The 22,823-nt window shown below is 40.1% G+C and overlaps 1 protein-coding gene across 11 annotated transcripts in view; it reads left to right on the top strand.

Annotated features, from left to right (window-relative positions):
* Nucleotides 1–20,122, top strand: part of si:dkey-205h23.2 (CUGBP Elav-like family member 4) — a 148,480-nt gene extending 128,358 nt beyond the window's left edge. For 10 of the 11 annotated variants that reach the window (XM_031281435.2, XM_031281434.2, XM_031281439.2 and 7 more), the window contains 3 exons: nt 2,103–2,246; nt 6,638–6,787; nt 12,672–20,122. In XM_031281435.2, the coding sequence (XP_031137295.1) occupies nt 2,103–2,246; nt 6,638–6,765 (272 nt within the window). In that variant the 3' untranslated portion in view covers nt 6,766–6,787; nt 12,672–20,122. Of the gene's footprint in view, nt 1–2,102; nt 2,247–6,637; nt 6,788–10,343; nt 10,419–12,671 lie in introns of all 11 variants that reach the window. The other variant, XR_004101885.2, reaches the window with a different exon arrangement.
* Nucleotides 20,123–22,823: the final 2,701 nt, after the last annotated feature.

The following is a 22,823-nucleotide window of genomic DNA, read 5'->3' as shown; positions in this document are numbered from 1 at the left end:
TTAATCTGTAATGCTTAACGATTTTGTGTTCACTCAACTGAAAACGGTGGCAAACTCCTTTCAGCTCGTCTCCTTGACCTATGTTTCGTCTTGCTCGGATTACTGCTGCCATTTCACCTGGAGGCATATGCGAGGAAACCTGCTTGCGGCTGGTTTACACCTGCTTTTAAGAGGCGGACAATTTTCACTGCAAAATAGAGGCGCGCTGTCACGGGAGGTTTTTGTACATACCGTGGAATACATAATTAGGCGCACTTTACGCTTCCCCTCCCATATCTTTATGGAAAACTCCCACTTTCCCCTTGACCCTCCCGTGAATGCATATGCATGACACGGAAAAGCGCAATTTGCCATTTTCAGTTCCCTCGACAGGCAGTCTGCGTTTTTACCTCAGCGTGGCTTGTTTGTACATACCTCGCCATGCTTTTACACGCACGTTGCGAAACAAATACGCCTGAAGTGGGCGCAAAAGCATTAGTACATCTGGCCCTTAGTGCCTGCATTGCCCACAACACAACTCTAACTGCCAACAGTTCTAGTTCTACAGCTTGGCTAATAGAGGAGCGGGCTACAGGGGTCTGATAAGCCCACTTCATTCTAACTCCACACACCATTTTAAGATTCTGGAGCCACAGAAGGCTTTATGCAACTGTTTTTCACATATTTAGTAGTACTCCCTAAGACCTGTAAATTGACTTAGATGTGTAAAATGTGATTTCCTTTCAATTTATATATATATGTAAATCATACCAAATTACTTTTCATCCTAAACTGTGTGTAAAAGTGATATATACTATTGCAGCCAGATCTTACAACTTATCAACATGTACTTACAGATTGATTTGCACTTTTGCCCCTGTGGACAAAATATTAGATATATAATTTAGGTACCATACTGTTAAAAAAATGATTTAATTTTGGTATTTTTATAACAGTTGAGGTTGTCAGTAAAAATGTCAATTAAATTAAATGGTCAAGTATAAGATTTCCTTTGCCTAGTACCTGACATATGTTCAACTCTATTTTCCTATTTAAATACATATTATAAAAATGGAGTTAAGATTCATGAGATCATGGTTAGTGTACTAACTTTTTTAATTGAACTGAGATTCAGCCTTTAACTGTTACCAAAAAAAATCCCCACTCCGTCAACCTGTCTGTGTGTGTGTGTGTGTGTGTGTGTGTGTGTGTGTGTGTGTGTGTGTGTGTGTGTGTGTGTGTGTGTGTGTGTGTGTCCTCTATCTCGCCAAGGCATAGCAGCAGTACAGCCAGCCACCACTCCTGCCCTTATCAGCCTTCTCACCAGCCCCATTCTCATCTCGTCATGCTATCACCCAGAGCAATGAGACAGGAGAGAATGCTAGCCGGGCAGCCAGCTGCAAGCATACTGTCCCCGAGTCCATCACATCTCTCTCTCTCTCTCTCTCCCTTTATCCAGATTGGCCTGTACAATATGTGGCAGCTGGGTGGATGAGTGTGGAGGGATGGAGAGAGATTGGAAGACAGTCCTACTGTCAGAGAGTAATTGGAACAAAAACTTGGCTTATGCCCCCTCCTCCTCCCCTCTCTCTTCCTCTGTGTCTCAGGGTTTCTCTTTCTCAATACAAGCGTCTTTATCTTTCTCTTTTAATCAACCTCTCTGTGTTTTTTCTTCCTCCTGTTGTATCTGTTTTTTCCTCTGGCTGTTTTTCTCTTTTATCGCTCTCTGCGGCTATTTACATGTGCACTCCAATTGCCTCAGACAATAGTCAAATTTAACTGTATTTTTTTTTTTTTTAAAGTGCCACTTATCTATACAGTTATGTGAAATGGGATTCAAATGGAAACCACAAAAAGAGCTGTGCAAACTACGTGTGTGACCTTATAACACTTTAAAAAATAAGATTAAGGTGCGTGCACTCCACCATAACTAGGTTTAAAACAACTACTATTTGTGCCACATGAAACATAATCAGCATTTGGTGTTTACAAGACTCCTGTGTTGCTTGGATTATTGTCTTGATTGCTTTATTAGGTCATATTTCCACATGTGTTATTATGGCCTCTCTCTCACTGCTTATGCTCCCAATGTAACCCTCCTGTTGTCTCTTTCTCATCACCAGGGCCAGAAGGCTGCAACCTGTTTATTTATCACCTGCCCCAGGAGTTCGGAGATGCAGAACTCATGCAAATGTTCCTGCCTTTTGGCAACGTCATCTCTGCCAAAGTCTTTGTGGACCGAGCGACCAATCAGAGCAAATGTTTTGGTGAGTCAAAAATCGACAGTGAAGAGAGAGAAAAAAAAAAAAGTGAGCAAAGCAATGCACAGGTGCTCCCTGGCTCCATCACACATGCGGGACGCAGCAATAGAAAGGGGAGATTGTGGCGTGAAAAGGTGGACGCTCTAATTGCCTAAAACAACACATGTCCAAACCCACCATGAATCCCTCACATAGCGACTGACCCAAACATCTTTTCACAATTGCCATTTGCTCCACGCATCTATTCATCACTATATCACACCATTCCTAATCAGTCTGGATCCATCTCCCCTTCTCTGCCATTCCCAGACTCCCTTACTCAAGAGAAAAGCATTTTCACAGAGCGCACCCCCCCCCCCCACGACCCCAGTCCTCCATCTGGGGAACCTAGCAGCATCCCGCCACCCCACCCTTCCTTTCTCTCGCCTCCCACACAGCAAACCAGTTCATCAGGGTGGAGGCGGTGCAGGTGGAATCCATGGGCTTAAAGAGATAATAATAGACTGGTGTGGGCCATACTGTTGATTCAGTTGGACAGCAGCACCCAGGAGACAGGCAGAGAAAGAGAAAGAGAGAGAGAGAGATAGAGAGAGAGAGAGAGAGAGAGAGAGAGAGAGAGAGAGAGAGAGACTCCCAGCACTGGCTTTCTTTCAGTTTCCCTTCAACATGGCATGTCTATGAGGCTTTCTCTTCCTCTCTTTCCTCATCTGTCTTGTTCTGTCCATCTTAGGACTCTCTCTCCCTTTCCCTCTGTGTGCTCTTCTCGAAACATATGCCTCTCGCTATCACTATCCGTCAGTCAACAAGGGGGAAGGGCAAAGGGGCGGTGACCTCATCAGTCTCACCGGCTTATTTTTTTCCACGGCTTGTAATTAAGATCTTGGCTGAAAAACAGCAATCTAACCCATGATTCTTTTGTGGGGATTTTCCCCCCCCCCACACTCATTTCTCCCTACTTTTTATAGCAGAAGCCCCAGGGCTCCTTTGTAAGACATTAACAAATTAGGCACATGATGTTGTGCATTAAGGGGGATAAGTTATTAGGCCTCTAAGAACTTGGAACACTTCATCTTAAAAATGTGAGTTTAGCCTTGAGGATGTGGTTAATGGGCACTGTAGACTCACGTACATGTGTAGATATATATATCTACATCCAGTATAGAGATGTAGAAAAATAGATGGATTGATGAATTGTACATTGTAAAAATGTACACACTTGGCCTTGTGCACACTGGTGTTTTTTTACAAACTAACAGAAAGCCAATGACCTTACTGTTAGTTGAGGAGATAATTTCCAAAGCACTGTAGTGTGAATTTGAATAGGACTAAATGAAAAGTAACTGATTAACAATGTTTCAAAAAGCAGCACATCACAGTCTCTAGTAGATGTAGTATGTTAAATATTTAGTTAATATTATTAATACATTTAAATGAAATACCTATACCTATGAAATATTGCTTGCCACTGCAGAATGATTCGAGTGAGTTTAAAAAAGAAACATCGATGCGTACATGGCCTGATTTCTCTGCAGCACAGGTGAACTACATTTGGGGATTTTGAGAGAAGATAAACAGACATCACTCTTTGAGATGGAGGGTTTACAGAGAAGCTTGGAAATTTGAATATGATGAAAAGGTCACTGTAGGAAGCATGTTCTTTTAAAGGATGTATTTCTGAAGTAGGATTTGGAGTATAGACTCTTAAGGGATGCATCATTGTCAATTCAGACAGATGTCTGTTTAGTTCAGTTTTGTTTTATTTGCTTTGCAATGAAATGGATATGAATATGTGTCATGGTGTGATATTAAACACTTGTGCAGGTGAGATGAAGAAAAGACTTGAGGATTTGTATAACATTTAAACTCAAAGCAATACAAAATTAAGAAGGTTAAGATGAGAAGAGAATCCACCAGAGACGTGTGTAACAGCCTGTGTTATTAGTTAGTGATGCTTTATTGAGTCACCGAAGGGACAGAACATCCATAAGGCAAATGTGTGCACCGGGAATGGAGAAAAACCTGCTCTGGGTTATTGGCATTTCTTTAAACCAATCACAATCGTCATGGGCGGCACTAAGTTCCGCACGGAGCCGCTGCAAAATAGCCTCGGTAAAGGAACTTGTTTTGGTGAACGTGTATGTTCAAAAGTTGTTTTAGTTGTGCAACAGAAAACTCAGATTGGACAGATAGTCTAGCTAGCTGTCTCAATTTACCCTACAGAAATCTGAAGAGCAGTTAACCATAGTCCTCATATATACACCAGAGTTTAAAATTCCAACACAAAGAAAGTGGAAGGAAACGGACATCGGCGAAAAGACATGCATCCAGCGGAATTTGGAAGTGGAACGTCGAGGATATAGACTATGTTTAATCTAACCTGGGACTCTATGGATATGACATTAGTCTTAATCCTCTGCATTTAGTCACACAAAATTGACTTTTAAAAGGGATCAAAGCTTACCTTGTTAGGTGGAATTAGCAGGATTTAGCTTGAACATTTCAAAAGGTCCCCTAAGAATGGAATAAAACACACACACCTAAAATAGGAAGCCCACCAAATCTATATGTGGAGATGACTCTTTTTTTTCATCAAGTTGCCTGTCCATCTGTACATTCATGTATTTACTGTGCACATATTCACCATCCTCAGTTAATTTCACACGTTTAGTCTTTAACAGCCACCCTTAAGCCATATGTTATTTAAAAGAATATGCAAATCTCCTATCAACACTTGCAAATGTAAAATAATCATCACAAAAAAAGTGAATAGAAATGTATTGAAACTGTAAAGTTTGAAGCACAATTTTTAATCAGCTTCAAGTGATCAACTGGAGTTCATTGGTTGTTGCAGCAGAGCAGGGGACAAAGCCTATAAGCATATTTGAACCAGGACCTCAACACTACAACCACCCCTGCAATAGTGTAGAAAAGGGTTTTCATAGTACCAAATAGCATCAGTGCACAGCATCACTACATAGTAAGTACTTTTTATGGCAATGTGAAACTTTTATACTATACTATACTATACTACTATACTGTAGCATTCTCAGCTGCTCAACCAGGTCCTGGACTTAGATTTGTCCCTATTGTCACCCAATAACTTTGTGTTTGTTTGTATTAAAAATGCATAACATTACAACACATACAGACATTCTGCTAATATGGATGGCTGCTGTGAGAGCCATACCTCAAACACTAGTAGCATCTGGGGTATTGCGTTTCATAGCACCACACACTCAGTGCTCCATCAAAGATATGAAACATCAGCCAGTTAATTTGTCTCAAGAAAACAGCTAAAACTGGAAGCATTTTCAAATATCTCATTCTGCTTTTAGATTGTGTTTTAATATATATATATATATATATATATATATATATATATATATATATATATGGATTCAAGCACGTATTGCAGTGCAGTCTTTCTCATACTATGACCCCCAGCATCCTTTCACCTCTTTGGCATGTGGATGTAAATGTGAGGTATGGAGATTCATTAAAGCCAGGGATAGTGTGTGTGTGTGTGTTTTGGGAGGGGGGATCACTGCCAACTGACAGGCCCTTCCCTGCTCAGTTTGTTTAAAGGGTTTGTAAAAGCAGCAGCCTTATCTCACCTGCACTGACAAAAGCCTGCCCTCTCCCCCCAAATTAAATTGGACCCATAGCGGTGTGATCAAATCAGCTGGCAGGCGGAAAATTCGGGCCGTCAATCACAGAGGTGTCTGATAAGAGCAGGCAAGGAGTCCCGGTGTGGAAAGCTGTGGGCTCATTCCGCCTCGACACCCAGGTGATAACTCAGAGCAGCAGGCACCTCCGTCCTACACACCTTGCTCCTAGCATCTCGTCACAACCCCCGTGCCCTTTACTCTTTACTCAGATACACGTTCAGTCACACATGTACATGAACATACACACACAGCCCTGCCACTCTTGCATGCCTCAAACACTCAGGTAACATTTACAGACTTTGCTCTAAAAATCCTCACACAGCATGAGACTCCTTTTTTCTCTCTCTAATCTCTGAACACCTTTTCATGTTTTTGTTCAAGTTAAACTCGCGGTTTCTAATGGCTCTTCTTCGTTTGATTTTTAATATCTGTGTTATTACCCTTTGTGCTGTTTTGTGTAATCTTTTTAATTCAAAGATTTTCAATTAATCCGTTGAAAAGAGAAAACAAAGAGCTATTGTTGTGTCATTGCTGAGAGTTAAAAAGGCTCTTCTCCCCTCTTTTTTTCTTTCATCTCGCCGGTCTTTTCTCCCCATCTCTTTCCCTCTCCCTTTCTCATCTTCCCGTTTCTCTCTCATCTCTCCCCCCATTCTTCTCCCCTCGTATGTTGTTCCATTTTCCCATTTTTCTCTGCCCCCATCTCTCTCCCGTTCTGTGTTCTTGTCTTAGGCTTTGTGAGTTTTGATAACCCGTCCAGTGCTCAAGCCGCTATTCAGGCCATGAACGGCTTTCAGATAGGCATGAAGAGGCTGAAGGTGCAGCTAAAGCGGCCAAAGGATGCCAACCGACCTTACTGACTCGTCTGCTGTCCATACCCAGGTATAGTAACACCCATGCTAGAATACGACGTGCCATTCTATGCCATGCCTGTTCTCAAACCAAACTGTTCTCTTCATTTGGATAGTTTAATTATTGTTGCTGCAGAGAGTGCATTTAATTATTATGCAAACATGTTGAATATTCTTTAGAATTTAAATCTATGTAGGATTATTTTCTGTTGTATTCAACCATTAATAACTGAAAGCTTAAAAAAATTAAAATACAATTTAAAAACAATTAAATGGACTACTATATCCAGGGAGGTGTTAACTGCAGGGCGAGATGGAACAAGAGGAAAATTAACTGCACTAACTCACCAATCTTCCAACCAGTAGAAAGCCCATCATGCATCATTTGCATAAAATACTTTCTGTTGAAATTTACATGTATTAACATGACAGACTAATACAACTAGAAAGTGCATACATTAGTTAGTTCAATATTAAATATGGCGAACTAGGGAAACAGTTAATATAGTTCTTTAGTCATGATCTGACTTAGCGCCATGAGCCCTGATGTGACATGAAATTTATATTTTTGCAGGTCAAAGTGTTTAAAAAAAAAAAATAAAATAAAAAAAAAAAAATATATATATATTTATGTATTTATATATATATATATATATATATATATATTTATTTATGTATTTATTTATTTATATATATTAGCCATGAAAGTGTCTGGGCACTTCTTTCTTGATGGACCTCTTCACAGAATCAGTCTCTTAAGATTTTTTTCAGGTTGCCCTGCTCCACAGAATTGTTTTTGTTTCTTCTGGGGTTTAAATAATCTAATTTGTACCTGCAGGACTCTCCAGTGCAAATTGATGACATCATCAATACCCAGCTGTGCATAATTACCCATCTACTGAGGATGGCGTTTAGAATCGATGCAAGTTGTTGAGCTACAAATTCATAAAACCAGAGAGCAGTAATTTCTCTCCTACAATAGCTCTGCGTTAGATTCCTGTCAGCTGCTTAGATAAATCTAGAGGCCCTTTCAGTTGAACCTTTACTTACAGGAAAATTCATTGAGGAGATGCACAATAGTACAAAGTAGATTTATGGAATAACAATTTTTTACAAGACTACTGATGAGCATGATGAGTAAATGCATAGTGTTTGAAAGAAAAGTTTGTGCTCACAAAAATACGTCAACAAAGACGCTTAATGGAAAAGCACTTACTCACCCTACAAACGGCAGTGGCTTGTTTAACGGTGGAAAACAGCACCAACCCTAGTAAAGCACTATTTGGTTAGTCCAATTGAGGCTTCACCACTCTTTTCTCAACTGAAAGTCATAGTCCATTTTCATATTCTGCCATTTATTGTGTGCCAATTTTCACAAATAGCAAAAACATAGCATAGGAATGTTGTGGTATTGTAATTTTAACTTGGTTATCCAATGAGTGCATGTCCTCCTATCTCTTTTTGGTTAACTGTAACCTTGTAGCAAAGCAGAACTGAATGCTATGACTGCAAATGCCAATGTAAACATGTTGGACATGTGTTGTGTGGCTCTGGGGAAACATCTGTTCAAAACTATATGATAACTGTTAATTTCAAACTATGCCAGTTTTACACATCCACAGCAACAGAGATCATTTAATACTGAACAATTTTTAAGTGAAAATATTACCTACTGAAATCAAGCTCATCCATTGCGGAATACTTGTGAACTATGCCAACATGTATCTGTTTTTTTTTTTTTTTTTTTTTACTTTTTATTGATGCTGGTTTTTATGACGTATGTACTCACGAAGTAGAGCAAACGAGAGATCTTGCAAATGTATGGTTGTGCTGATAGTAGATCTGCCACCAGATAAGTCCAATATCTTACTTCCTTGTTTGGGCTTTCATACAAAATAATAAAATGGAAGGTTTACTTAAAGTGGCACCACCCTTCAATAAAAACTAATTTCACAGTGTCAGGCTTGATTCAAAGAATCATCACCCGTCTGTTACAAAGTGCAGCTGCCAGTGCAAAATAATATAGATGCATCCTCTCTTCACCCAATTGGCTAGGCAACTTTTCATTACAATAACATAAGCCTGGATTATATTCCTCCATAAATAAAAGCATGGTAATACCATTCGTTTGTTTTAGACTAGACTCTTTAAAAGCCACAAGATGGCATTAATGGAAGATGGTATGCAATACAAATGATAGATGCTCCCTTTATCTCTTGCCTGATAGCATTTGAATAGAGCTGTGTCCTGCTAATTGAAGAGAGGCTTTCAAAGCAGACAACCTAAGAAGAGGTGGGGGGGGGGGGGCAAATGGAAAATATCCTCCAACAGCACTGAATGACACGGCAGTCATTGAGATGAGAAGTACCGAAATTGTCCACAATAACATTCTGTCATTTCATCAGGAAATATGTGTGCGTGTGTGTGTGTGTGTGTGTGTGTGTGTGTGTGTATATGTGTGTGTGTGTGTGTGTGTGTGTGTGTGTGTGTGTGTGTGTGTGTGTGTGTGTATGCGTGCGTGTGTGTGTGTTTGTGTGTGCGTGTAAGAGTGTGTGTTTTTTCATGTCCTCCTTCGTCTTTGGTCTGGTTCAATCCATCTCTGTGTTTTTCTTCTGTTATTACATCACTTCTGTTGTTGAGTTAAGGAAAACCAATAGACCAAAACCAAGAGCAATCCCATGAAAACATTAAAGAAAAAATACCCTAGTGGGGCTTCTGAAGCCAGCTCTTGGTTTATAGATTCTTAAAAACCATGTTAAACCTTATTTAAAGAAGTTGGCTTTGAAAGATTTGACCAATCTATTATAAATAACTTTTTTTCTCCTTTTCATTGATTGCCTTGTATTGCAGAAGACAGTACATTGAGTTCTTGAGCTAAAATAAGTTAAGTTCAACTGTAACTGTTTAATTTTCTAAATCCAACTGCATTATAACGATGAAACTTGAATGATGATTTTTCTGTGTTCCTTAGGTAACACTTCAACATGTAGATAACTTTAGAAGTCCCCTGTTTTTTTCTCTAATACGGACGATTTCGCTTTGAAGTTGAATTAAAAACACGATCAGACAGCATTCTCTTCTGCTGGTCTCAGGGGCCCAGCTACTCGGAAATTGCGTTCTGTGTCTTAAAGATAAACTTAATGCAAAAAAGCTGAAGCACTCACTGTACGGCCACCCTCATAGCAAACAATGCAAGGCAAATCCAATTACTGTAGACAGGACAAGTTTCTAAAATATGCATTTCTGCCTTAAGGGTTATCTTTGTGAATATAAAAACATCAATTCAACCTTTTAACCTGCAAATGTTGTCAGCCTGAGAATATTTCACCACCACATCGAGGCACAAGAAAAGGCCCTTTTTTGTGCTGTGTGAGACTATTCTGTTTTACTTGTCAATTCCTTTTTCTTCAGTTTTTATGGTAATAATCATAATAACCTCATTTGATTTGTCGGGCCAAATAAGTGAGCGTGTGGAATACATATGGAAAGGATGCTTTGAATTCTAACTTAAGGAAAAGAAAATACCACTGTTTCTTTCCTTTTTTTGCACTCCCACCAACCTGGCAACCTGACATGACCAATCACAGTGTGAGGTGGCCTTTCTCCGCTATAGCCACACCCCCCCACCCACACACCTGTCATGGGGCCAAGTTCCCACAGCTGTAAGTTGAACCCATGGTGTCATTTTCTTTTGGATGACGTCATGTGGTGGGACTGTGACTGCGTTGCATGACGTGGCGTTGATTGATATCTCTAAACTCTATCTCTTTATATTCTGCCCTCCTTTTATATATATATATATATATATTGTATATTGGCAGTTTGTGGAGTGCAGTAAAACAATGCCTTTTCTTTGCTAGTACCTGTTGTACATAATGTAACTGACGTGCTTACTGGTTGGTTGATTATAGCTGGAAGTGGCCTTTAACCCTTTTGTGCTATTGTACCGTGTGCCCTTGTGATGTTTTACTTCTCTTGTGGGGTTCATGTGTATGGATGTCCTGTATTTTCTATTTCTCAATTTCTTCACATTCACATCAACAATTTTTTTTTTTTTTTCCAGAAAACTATTATTTGATTTTTTTATTCATTGTTTTAATGAAAGTCTAAATCTTTGCAAAAAAGGACCTTTTTCTCCCCCCAATCGACAGCTGTTTAGTTGAGAGATGGCCAAGATGATCCTATGTTTGTGTAGCCAATTAAATCTCCACCGTTCCCTCAGAGAGCACAGGCAAATGTTGACACTCCACTTCTCCATGGATTCCATCTGCACAGGGAGTACTTCTGCAAGATTGTTTTGTTTGCCTAACATGAGAATCACTTCCCATGTATTTATTTATGAGGGAGCAAACCAATTGCGCCGTGATAGCAGAGCTGCAGGCAGCGCTGCAGACCCACATGGTCAAAATATGTCCACCATACAGCCATGCTGTACACATAGATGTAAAGTATAAGCAGGGAGCAGAATATTACAAAAATACAAATACCTGGGACGAGTATTTGCTACTGCATGTTGTTTTTTAGTAGGATTGTGCCGCCAGATAAATTAGCTCTTATGTTTTGTGGCTTGTATCTGAGATAATTGTTACTCGGTCTGTAAAAAGAAAAAGGCAGCAAACAGAATTCAGAGTGAAAAGGGTCCTTTCTTTGCAAGTTTGTTTCTATCCCTGCAGGCAAAACCCTGATAAGAGTTAGTCATTTTCATCGAACTCGTACTGCTCTATTCGTTCAGAAGCCCTGCAGGCGACTCTCCCTCCCGTAGTCTATCCAATGAACTCAGGGGGTGTCTAGCCAGGCAAGCCGGGAGGGATAAAGTCTTTCTGGCACCAACTATGCCTCTTAACTGCCAGGTGTCTTTTATGGAGCCATCTAAGTAGGTGGCGGTGTGGGGGGAGGGCATAATGCTGGCAAAAGAAAAAAAAGGTCTATTTTAAAGCCACTGTGTGTTTATGCTATGTGGTAGATGTACAGTATATGCGCTAGTGGCATATAAAAGAGAGCATCTGTAATCGGGACTGTGTTATGCTGCTAATGTCTGGGCTCGCTTTGACACACATAAGAAATAATCCAGAATCCCCGCTCTTGCATCTAAAAAGCAGATCTATTATGAAATGGTAACAAGCTCATTTACAGGAATGGAAAGGTAGAACAAAGAGCGTCTGGGCACACATGTTCCTGTCCCAAAGTCCCTTTCATGTTCGCACCCAGAGAGTTATTTGCTGTGATTGCATAGCCTTTCTTCACCCACATCGTAGCTCACAACATATTAGGGATGACAGGCTGCAAACTACATATTTTATATCCAAAGCTTGGCAGCATGAACATATTTAGTGATAGTGCAATGTTTTAAGTCAACACAAACGCAGGGGAGATGCTATGTTGGTTTTTCCACTGGAACCTAATCAGGCGCAATTTCTTGAAATATGTACTTTTTTTTTTACATTGGACAACCATCATTTTTTTCTGTCATAATGATTACACAATTTCAACATTCTTTTCTTTGTTTCCTTCTTGTTCTTTTGGTAGTTTGTAATGAATTAACAATACAATAAATGACAGGAACATCTCAGGCAACACTCAGCTGTATTTCCTTTCAAGCAGGGAGATGTAGTCAGTTTAAATTAGGCCTTCCTTGGATTAGTGCTGTCACAGTGTAGATGTCTGTTCCATATGGTTAAAACGCAAATCTCCCACCCCACCTCTAGCCCACTTATTTCTGGTTTTGATTGACACACTCCTCTATTTTTTTCTCCTCCCCGTCTGTTTCTCATGCTGTTGGCTGTGCCTGTCAGTCTGTGTGATAACCAGGAGCCAGCAACCCTGAGCATGTTACCACAGCCTTACTGAATCCACTCTCCTTATTCTCCCCCATCTCTCTCTCTCTCTCTCTCTCTCTCTCTCTCTCTGTGTCACAGGATGAAGGGCCACAACACCTTATTTCCACAAGTGCAGTAAAAGTACAAAGACTTCTTGCTCTGCTACATATCATGAAGGAAGCGTGGTCCCTTGATCCTGCTGGAAACCCACTGAAAGATTGGGTGACTGAGAGAGGGATCCCAGAGTTGTTTTTTTGTTTGTTTTGTTTTTTGTCTTTTCTTTCTTCGCAAATGCCTCTTTTTTCCCTGTTTTGCTTTGGCGTCTGTGAAAGAAGATTTTTTGCAGAGACCAACTTTTTGCTGCTGTTTTTTAGACATGATGGGAAGAAAAAAAAAAACCTTTATAGAAACTCATTATGCTCAAAGCATGCATACTGACACAGGATATAGATAAACACACAAACACATAACAAACCAAACATACACATTTAGATGCTACACTTAAAAAAAGTGAAAAATGAAAAAAAAAAACTTTGTACATAAGTACGTGCAAATGCCAACTCAAGTACTGACGCAAACACATGCGTGCGCGCGCACACACACACACACACACACACACACACACACACATAAACACACACCAGCCTGCTGCCATTTTGGTTTTTGTGCCTACACAGGTGTTGTGCTCTGTGACAGGGCAAGCTCTGGATCAAAGAAGAAAACGAGAAGAAGAGGAGAGAAGAGGAGAATCCAGGATAATTTACATGCATCATTCCTTAGGAAATAGGGACCAAAGGACTAAACGCTTTTTAAAAGAATATAAATATATAAATATATAAATATATATTTAAAAACTCATACCTTGTAGCTGCAAGTATTACAATTTACTCGTAGTAAAAAAAATCATTAAAATCAATATCCAGTGGCCTACTGTAAGTACGAATAAAAGAAAATGGAAATAATGTATTAAAAAAAAGACATGGCATCGTAGTATAGGGGCTGATCTTTTGCTCTGGATGCTGATTTAGCACCAGGTTGTAGAATAGTAGAGTAGAATAAAATGTAGATTTGCTAACTTTTGCTGTTGTTTAAAAAAAATACTTGAAGTCGTAATGAAAAGGGGGGCAAAAGGGGGGGAAGGAAAACATTCATCTGCCCCTGTACGCAACGAGTCTCTTTTTCTTGGATGTTAAGGTATCAGCCACTGGATATCTCGCTCATCATGATGTATAAGTCACCACACTCTCTGACAGCTATGAACAGACTGTTCTGGAAGAAGAAGAAGAAAAAAGAATGACAAGAGAAAAAAAAGACATAACTTACTCATGTCTGTGCTGGACAGGGTGCAGACATTTAAGGCTTCTCACTAGCCTTCTGTGTTCAAGCGACAATCCACTGTAAAGACCAAGCAAAATGGACATGGGGGTGTCTTTTGTTTTTTTCTGTTTTTTTTCTTGACCTTTTGTATTGCAACAAGGAGTGTGAATTATGAAGTCACAAATTGTTAAGGGGTGAGGGTTCTACTAAGAGAGATGGACAAATGCACGGTCATGAGGGCAACAGAAAGGGAGGAGTAAGGTGACAGCTACTGAAACTGCCAGCAGAATGAACTCAGTATACAAATGAAAAAGGCCCTTATGGCATTATGGAATTCTGTCAAAAAACAAAGTATGCCCGTAAACAACCAGGACTTATATAAGTGACATGCCAAGGAAATGTGTTTCCACTGGAGCTGCTGCAAAACTCCAGATTGAGAAAAATTTCCTCTTGTCTCTCGGCAGATACAAACAAACATTTTTTTGAAGACAAACTCGATTTACAGTATTGATGGCAAAGGAGTGCGGGCTTTTAGAGCTCATTTAGCTCTGTCAAATTTAATGTAAATTCCACTATTAACATGTTCCCTGACCTGCTTCTTCATATATTATACATACAGCCTATGGGGGAGAAAAAAAGCTACTGCTTAAACAGACTATATCTAAATTAGATATAACAGTCACTCTTAGACATCATTCAGCTCGCTTGTAGCCTCTCTGACACTGACGCCAGGCAGGACAAAGTAAAGCACTCCGGTACTGTCACGTCTTGATTTAGAATCCTGTAGCCTTTATTTTGACTGTTTTAGAGCTCTGGATGCAGGCTCTTCTCTAAAAGCAGATCAATATGTTTGGAATGAGTCTAGAGGGAGGAGCGATGCAGTTTTAGTCACTCTGAACACTTCCCAATTTTCTCTGTTAAACACCAGCTCACATCCGTACACCAGCCCTTTGAGTGCTGGCAGCTAGCGGCAAGAGGCATGGCTGGGCAAGAAGGAGAGAGGGAAGTGAAGAGAGGAAGTCAATAACCAAACATGACATTGAGATCCTTTAAACTGATGCTTTTAGGATGATGCCCAATGACTTAATCAAGAAATCAGAATTCGATAAAGCTCCTGGTGAACATTATCTGTGCTGTATGCTATATGCTTTTAAAGAACAGGATTAAAGGGTTCAAATATGACTGGGGTACCTTGGGCTCCAGTCCCACCAGTTCCTGTTTGCTACCGAGACTCTCCTCCTTGCCATTCCCTCCCTCTTTCTCCAGCTTTTTCTTTTAGAGAGAAACGTAGACAAGACCTATTCCGAATCAATGAAGGAGGGACCGCTAAAAATGTGCCAGCAGATTCTTCAATGCACTATTATTCTTTGTCATTTGCATAAGCAGAAGGATTTGATATCAGCGTGCTATCTACACCCTCTCTATCCCCTGTCCTTAGAGCAGCCATGCCTTTCCAAACCTCAGCCCAACTGTTCAGCAGCTCTCCCCTTGGAACAGCATTTTCGAACCTGGCTAATGTCTGTGCTCACTACCCTTCAATTATCTCCTGCACCGTATTAGACATGCTATTTCACCTTTCCTTCTAATCACACTGTAATCACCAGCCTCTATACATTAGCAGCAACCAAGTGAAAAATCACCGGGATAATCACTTGGACCAAATGACGGGAGAGATGGTCCCCTGCATGCACATGGATGACAGAAGGAAGATTAGAGAGAATTATGTTTGTGCGCACTCCCTGGCAAGGCTGCTGACAGCTGACCTGGCACCAATAATACTATCAAATTTACCCGAAGAGGCGAAGGAGGACGTGGGATAAAACCTTCCATATCATAGCAAGGTGGTAATAATACAAAGTAGATTGACATTACCAAAACTTAAAAGAGACAGGAGGATGAAATGAATGCTTATAATTGGTTTAAAACCAACCATCTTGCTGGAAATCCTTTATTCTGTAGAAGCAGCTGCAGTGAGCCCTGTGTTACGTGCTTCTTCTTTCAGCATGTAATTGTAGCTCTTCAGACACCACCATGTTTTTACAAAATAACTTGCGCTACACTTTCTCTCTCTTGCTTGTATCCCTGCTGGGACACCGGCAAAGCACAGTATTGTTCAGGGCTGAAAAAATATTTGTGAAGCACAGTAGTTTTTCAGATTCTAAAATGATGCCCGTTAAAGTGACAGCTTTTTAAAAATAAAAGTAGGGTAAAACCCATTCCTCCTCCCTCAGCCCTTGTCGGACGTTAGGTGGAAATGCAGGAGGCTACATAAATTGTAGTGCCGTGAAGTAGGTCAAAACAAAGCCATGTTCTGCAAACCGTTTGTGCTCATTATTCATGTGAAGCTGAACTAATCGATGGGAAATCTAATGTTCCATGAGCAATGAAATTTCCTGTGCTTGTCTCGGCCATCTTTAGAATACATTCTGCGAGTGGGGCTCCGTCAGGCTGAACATGAACCTTGTCTTGTATCAGATGCTGTACTAGTTCTTACTGCTAATGGCAGGTTGAGTCCCCAATGAGCCAAAACCCAGCCTAGCCTAGTATCCTGCTGTCTGCTTGGCTAACAGTGCAGTGTTCATGTAGCATCTCTGCTATGCCAGGGCTAAATTAGGCATTGTGAAATCAGCACTTCAACACTTTTAACAAGAGAGGTAATAACTGTACACCCCAGGGAGGATGTTACTAAAGTGGCATGCATTAATAACAGAAATAGCTATGAAGCTCCGAAACAAGAAAGTATTGTTTTTAGACCTTTCCATTCCCCCATTTAACAGCCTCAGCCTGCCCGGCTCCCAGCCTCAGTCTTGTCTTTAGTCCAGGCCATGTTTCAGCTCTAAGAGCAGTGACAAATGTCAACCCAGCAGGCACTCACCAAGCTGTTCCCAAAATTTCATTTTTGTCCTCTAATTTACAAAAAGAAAATGTCATTTGGCAACACAGCCTAAATGAATTAGTATGAATCAAATTAATTGTGAGAGTATAACATTTAGCATTCCAGGAAAAACTTACAAGGCAATGTCAGACACTATGTCCACACCCTCAAAAGCATATAGCTTCTCTTCTCTGTGGCCATACTGCCTTCATTTAGCATCTCACAACAAGTGGTTTGGAGCACAAGTTTAGCCAGTTCTCTTGCACTGAGTATTCAGACCATTTGCTTCTCTGCCACTGATGCATGTACCCAATCTGACCCTGTATCATTAAATGAGAAATTGGGGGTAAATACATAATATACCCATTTCCTCTGTTGCCACTACACCACTGCTCATAAGGTCAGTCCTCTAGAGGAGCATGTATCCTTAGAGCGCCCCAGCCAATGGCGGGCAGAGCAGCAAACTGCTAGAGCATGTCTACAAGTCTCCAACCCCTTGGGTGCATAACACTCACCCTAAAATAGCAGTGATTTTCAAAGAAAGGAAGTGAAATGTAATTGACTGAAACTGGAGAGATAATTAAAGGAACCTGTTGGACAGAAGGGAAGAAATTAATGCCTCTCATTTAATAGCTGCTTTGGAAAAGAGCTTTTCCATCATCTCACTTTAGCACAGAGAGGGTTTTGCTGTGGAAATGGGATTTTGTATGGAAAAAGGTGGAGGTGGAAATAGGCATTGGGTGGTGGGGGTGCTGTGTGCTAAACTGAAACTCCACAAAATCACTCCCGATACTCAGGGCATCAGGCGCTATGATGTCATGATTAGTGGAGAGGTTCAGAGCCTTGCCTTACCCTGATCCTGAGGGAGGTCGAGCAGAATCACGAATATGAGGTCAGTGCTGAAAAACGCGTCCCATCGTGGGGATGCTGAGCCAGCAGAAGGGCTGATGAACCACCTAAATTGTGCTTTGGATTTATAGTATCACCATCCAGTTCCAACAAGTAAAAAAAAAAAAAGATGCCATCTTCCACCCACAAACGCAGTTAATCGCTGGAGGTGTGCGATTATGTTTAACAACACGGCTGAAAGTAATGAAGACAAAGACTTTTTTTATTCCTTAATGTAAATAGCCTATAAAACACAAAACAGAGGACAGTTGTATAGCAGCTTGTGCTGAGAAGCCCAACTCTGTGGGACAATGATGTCACTATAAAATGTATCCACAGAAGTGCAGGGATCTAGGAGAGATTTATTTCTTTTAAGCCCCTAAAATTTGGGCTGTGAACATGCATCCTACAACCCTAAGCATCGGACCAAGGCTTAGACAGTATTTGACTTAGTGTCAAACCTAAGGCACAGCCCCAGAGTGATCCGTTAATTAAGATTCTGTGTACACCGACATGTCATGATTTTTTTTCTGACAGAAGAAAGATCGCCTGTGCGGTAATTGGATTAGTCCAATTGGGGCTGATGAACAGATATGGCAGTGACAGTAGAGTTCGTCCATCCGCATGCTTACCGCTTGACAGTGCAACAAAAAAGCATCAGCCACCACGACAAAGTTCGGGCTTTACAACATTCAAGGAAATTAGTTTCACAAAATGAAACTCCAGGTAACAGTTTGTTCAACATGTACATAAATAACTTTGAAATCAAACATTTAATACACATGGTTAGGATGAGATTGGAGGAAGGGGAGAAACAAGAGAGCTTATTGTCGACCCCAGCAGAGCCCCCTGCCAGCTTGACCCAATCTGCCACAGCTCTCCTGACCACACAGCTGCATAACTCCTGTACATACAATAAAGCTTATTTTTCAATTCTGTTGAACCTTCTTTATAGGCCGTACAATAGATCATGTTCAAATGTTTAAAAAAATTTAAAGAATAGTTAATATATTTCAGTGAAACTAAGAGAAGGAACCTATGACATAATTTATCCAAAACAGAAGATGAAATGATGTTATTTCTTGTATAGTGAAGCACTGATGTTCAAAAATGGGATTTTATACTCATGTTGGTGAATGGCTCTTTATTTTCGCTCTTTTGTTTTGTTATTATCTACTGAAGCTGGGATAGACCCATTGTCATGAGGTTTATTCGGATATATTCTTTGATCATTTCTCTTTTGTCTGTATTTTTTTGGCCACATAATCCCTGTATGAAATCCCTTGTGGATGGGCAAGTTCAAAGAGATTTCTTTGCTCACTAAAAGCTCCTAAATCAATACAAGAATTAACCAACTGCACTGTAAAAGGATGATTGATGGTACTGGTCATGTGGATTCAGAAAAAGTCCATTGCACAACTGAGTTTGAATGAATCCGCATTGCATGTTCAAAAAGAATCTCATTTGAGGCCTTTTGTTGTTTTGAGAAATAAAAACAAAAAAAGAAAAAAATATCAAATTTTGCAGCCAGATTGGTTTTGAGACCGATGCTGTCATATCTCATTGTCTTGAAGCCATGGATGTTTTCCTGGAATGTTCTTCCTCTTGTCTATCCCTGTCACAATGTAATTGTGTTGTTTCTTTTTTGTTTTGTTTTTTTGAAGGGTTGGTGGTAATCATTGATATAGCTCTGATTTTCATCTTCTCTGTTCTTACCTATGGGAAGTTTCTTCCACAGTTTCTTATCTAATGTGACTCCATCCATTGAAGACATTGTACTAACAGTAGATAGTGCCCCATTCCTTTACTCCAGTCAGGCTGACTTGTTAATGTGAGGAGAGAATTATGCCTTAAACCCAGCCTATTCTCTCTGACAGTACTACCTGTGAGCGAGGTCAGATACACTGTATTCTGGGGATGCCAAATGTTCTATCTTCAAAAGGTATAAAAAAAAGAATCTGTTGTAACACTTCGCCAGAGTCAGTTTTGCCTCAAGCCCATTCTGACACAAATAAGGATGTGGTCATCCACCTCCATTTCCATTGGTTACAAGGACCAAAATGTAAACAAACTCAGCTAACTGAGCAGTTTGCTCCAATCAAGCATTCAATGAGAGCCTTTAAAGAATTTACATTTAGTCATAGGTGGTTTTGCACCATTGATCTTTGTGTCATGAATCATTACATTCCCAGCTTCACTATCTCTTCATTTGTTCTCATGCAACATTAATTAATCATAATATATTTGGGTATTTATATTCACAATAAATGGAATACTCTTTTCTTTTATTATTTGACATGAACAAACTGTTTTGTTTTTTGTTTGAAACAGAGATGTAATTTGAAATAGCGTTGGCTCGGGTCCGTTTCGCTGATTCGGGGTGATATCTCCCATAGTGCTCCTGAACTCTGTAGTTCTCTAGTTCATTATATTCTGCTTAGACTAAAATAAAGCACAGACCTGTAGAAGATTGAGCCTGCTTTGTCCTTCCTTTTTATCTATTCACTTAGCTTGATTAAATAATTCCTAAAGGTTTGGATCTATCACTGCGTGCATGCATGACCCTGTTTGCGAAGATGTGAAGCGTTCGGTATCCTCTTGTCACTTGGATTGTGGGGAGAATGCATTCAGGACATGTCATTGTATTAATTGAGCTAACAGCGCTAACCATATCCGAATACCAAATTAGATGAGACGGTTAGTAGAAAATCGTTTAAAAAGGGCGAATAATGCATAATAAATGGAAGGGAGATTGGAAGAGGGAGGGGAATAAATTGTGAATTGATTAAAGGGAAATGGATATTCAGCTCTTGTCTCGTGGAGGTGTTACAGTGGAAACAAAATCAGGTGCAATGGGTGCTGCTGGTTATCGTCAGTGAATAAGAAGCAGGAGGTCAATCGATTAATCAGAGGTTTTCCTCATGCTGCGTTTTATCGACAGCAATTTTAAGATAAGGACGGGTCGGGTCACATTGAAGCCTGTGGTCAATGTCCTTTTTATGGCCCTGAGTCTCCTCCTCCCTCGTTAACCCTCAGAGGGGTTCAGCAGTCACCAGACGCCTCATAACCTATTACAATATTGTATCTCGCAACTAACCCCTGTGCACAGTGGGTGAGATAATTGAACTTGTTTCTCTGCAAATCAACATGGTTCAACAATTTTCAGCAGCCGCAACTGTCCATCACCAAAGAGGGAAAACATCAACCCTCCCTGACACTAATTGTTCCCAGAGCAGAGTATGATACCCCAGGGAACATCAATGATCAAACCATCCCAAGACACCAAACATCATTTCTAGTTTATGGGCCTCTTGGGTGCGTCTGTGTAGTAGCATTGGTGTGGAAACAGATTTATGGTTGCTAAATTTGCAGGTGATAAAAAGGCAAAGAGTGGCCAGTTGGGGCACTAACTCTTGGCTATTCACATGTTGACTCCCGTGCAGAGTCTCCAGGGACCCTTTCTCATTGTACTGCAGACACTCCATGATTCCACATGACAAACTGGATTGTTCCTCGAGTGAGTCCTGCTGAATTATTTTGGTCCTTTCGATTGCATCTCCTACCCCTGAGATTTTCTTCTACTGTTGCCTTTGAGCCATAAGCCTCCACAGCCACCGTTGTCGATACTCAATCTGTTCTGTAACCCCTAAAGCTAATGAAATGTGCTAACAGGGGTTTGTTTGTTTGTCTCCAGGAGGGGGGCCAAGGGAAAGAAAATGGAACAACAAGACTCTTTTGACAGTTCCATTTTTTCCAATGTTTTGGACTGAGGGATAATCATGAAGTATGGATTGGATAGGGGAAAGTTATTACATGTTGTTGTCGTTATCCTTGTTTGAGTTGTAAGAAAAAAAGGTCAGATTGTTCCAAACATGGATCTTTGCAGTTCCTGGATTTATCCTCAATTCTGACTCCACTACGCTCAGTATGGGAAATGAAAAATCGTTTTTCTCACTTCTCTCAAGCTTGTATCCCTCTAAATCTTCAGTATAAATTTGACAAACACACAACCTCCTGTCTGCCTGGAGTGTTTCTTGTGTGTATTTACTTTATTGGTGGTGGTGATTGGGATGGGTTTGTTTTTACGAAGCTCAAATATTGCAGCTGCTAACACAGACACACAAATGGTGTTTAAAAGATGTATCTGTCTCAATCCTATAGTGTCCTCAAGCAAGTGTCTTCAGAATTTTAGAATTACATCATTCACATCAACAAATGTAGCCAATTCACACACTGCCCTTTACACAAAGTACACCAAAAAGCATGCAGTGTTTATTTTTATTTTTATTGTTTTAGTCTGCTTTGCACAGGTAACCAAAATAATACCCATTAGTGACAACAAAATTGCAAACTGCATTGTCTAATTTCTGTGTTACACGGTAAACATCTTTCCAAACTGTACCTTCAATTAAAGCTGGCAGCTGAACATGCATCATTATCATTAGATGATATTTGCTATTTTTCTTCAGATAAAACATAAAAATACAGATGCAATGGATTTCTGATGAAGCAAACCAATTTTATCATGTCCCCCTGATACTTTTGCAGCTGAAACCATTATTTTATAATTTATATAATTGACAGAAATGCACTCTAGACCATTACTTTCATACGATTTTAAATTCATGCCATATGCCTCATTATACCAAGGAATGGCTTGTATGTAGATAATTATGAATAATGGCCTTTCAACTTCTTAACTATGTCCTACACAAATATTTACCATATTGACTTATCACTTGTCACTTACCATGCATTTAGCATTTGACTTTTATCGCCCATTAATCTATCAATGCATCCATTAGGGACACTCAAGCATTCGGGAGCCTCTGCACACTCCAACGGGCCAATTAGCATGTTCTTTAAGGGGAAACATGTCACAAACACTAAGCATAAGCTACGCCACTCAGAAACCTGAATGTGCTGTCAACACTGTCTGTAAATTGCAGATTTGCATAGAAGAGTCATTGTGCCTCCTCTTTCCACTTCTTTTTAAAAATGATTATAAAAAAAGGTTCCTGAAGTAGGCTCTGATTGGCAATAACAAAGGGTGGCAGATTTCAATCCCATCCTTCTTAACATGCAGATTCCCAAATAACAAAAGCTTATAACTAAATGAAAGTGTGAAGAAGACCTGGGTAAGCAAAGCTACACAATCCCTTTGATCCTAT

The sequence above is a fragment of the Sander lucioperca genome, chromosome 3 (assembly GCF_008315115.2).
Source record: "Sander lucioperca isolate FBNREF2018 chromosome 3, SLUC_FBN_1.2, whole genome shotgun sequence".
In the NCBI taxonomy this organism is placed as follows: Eukaryota; Metazoa; Chordata; class Actinopteri; order Perciformes; family Percidae; genus Sander; species Sander lucioperca.
The sequence above is the reverse complement of the archived record's forward strand: the minus strand, read 5'-3'. Positions and strand labels throughout refer to the sequence as shown.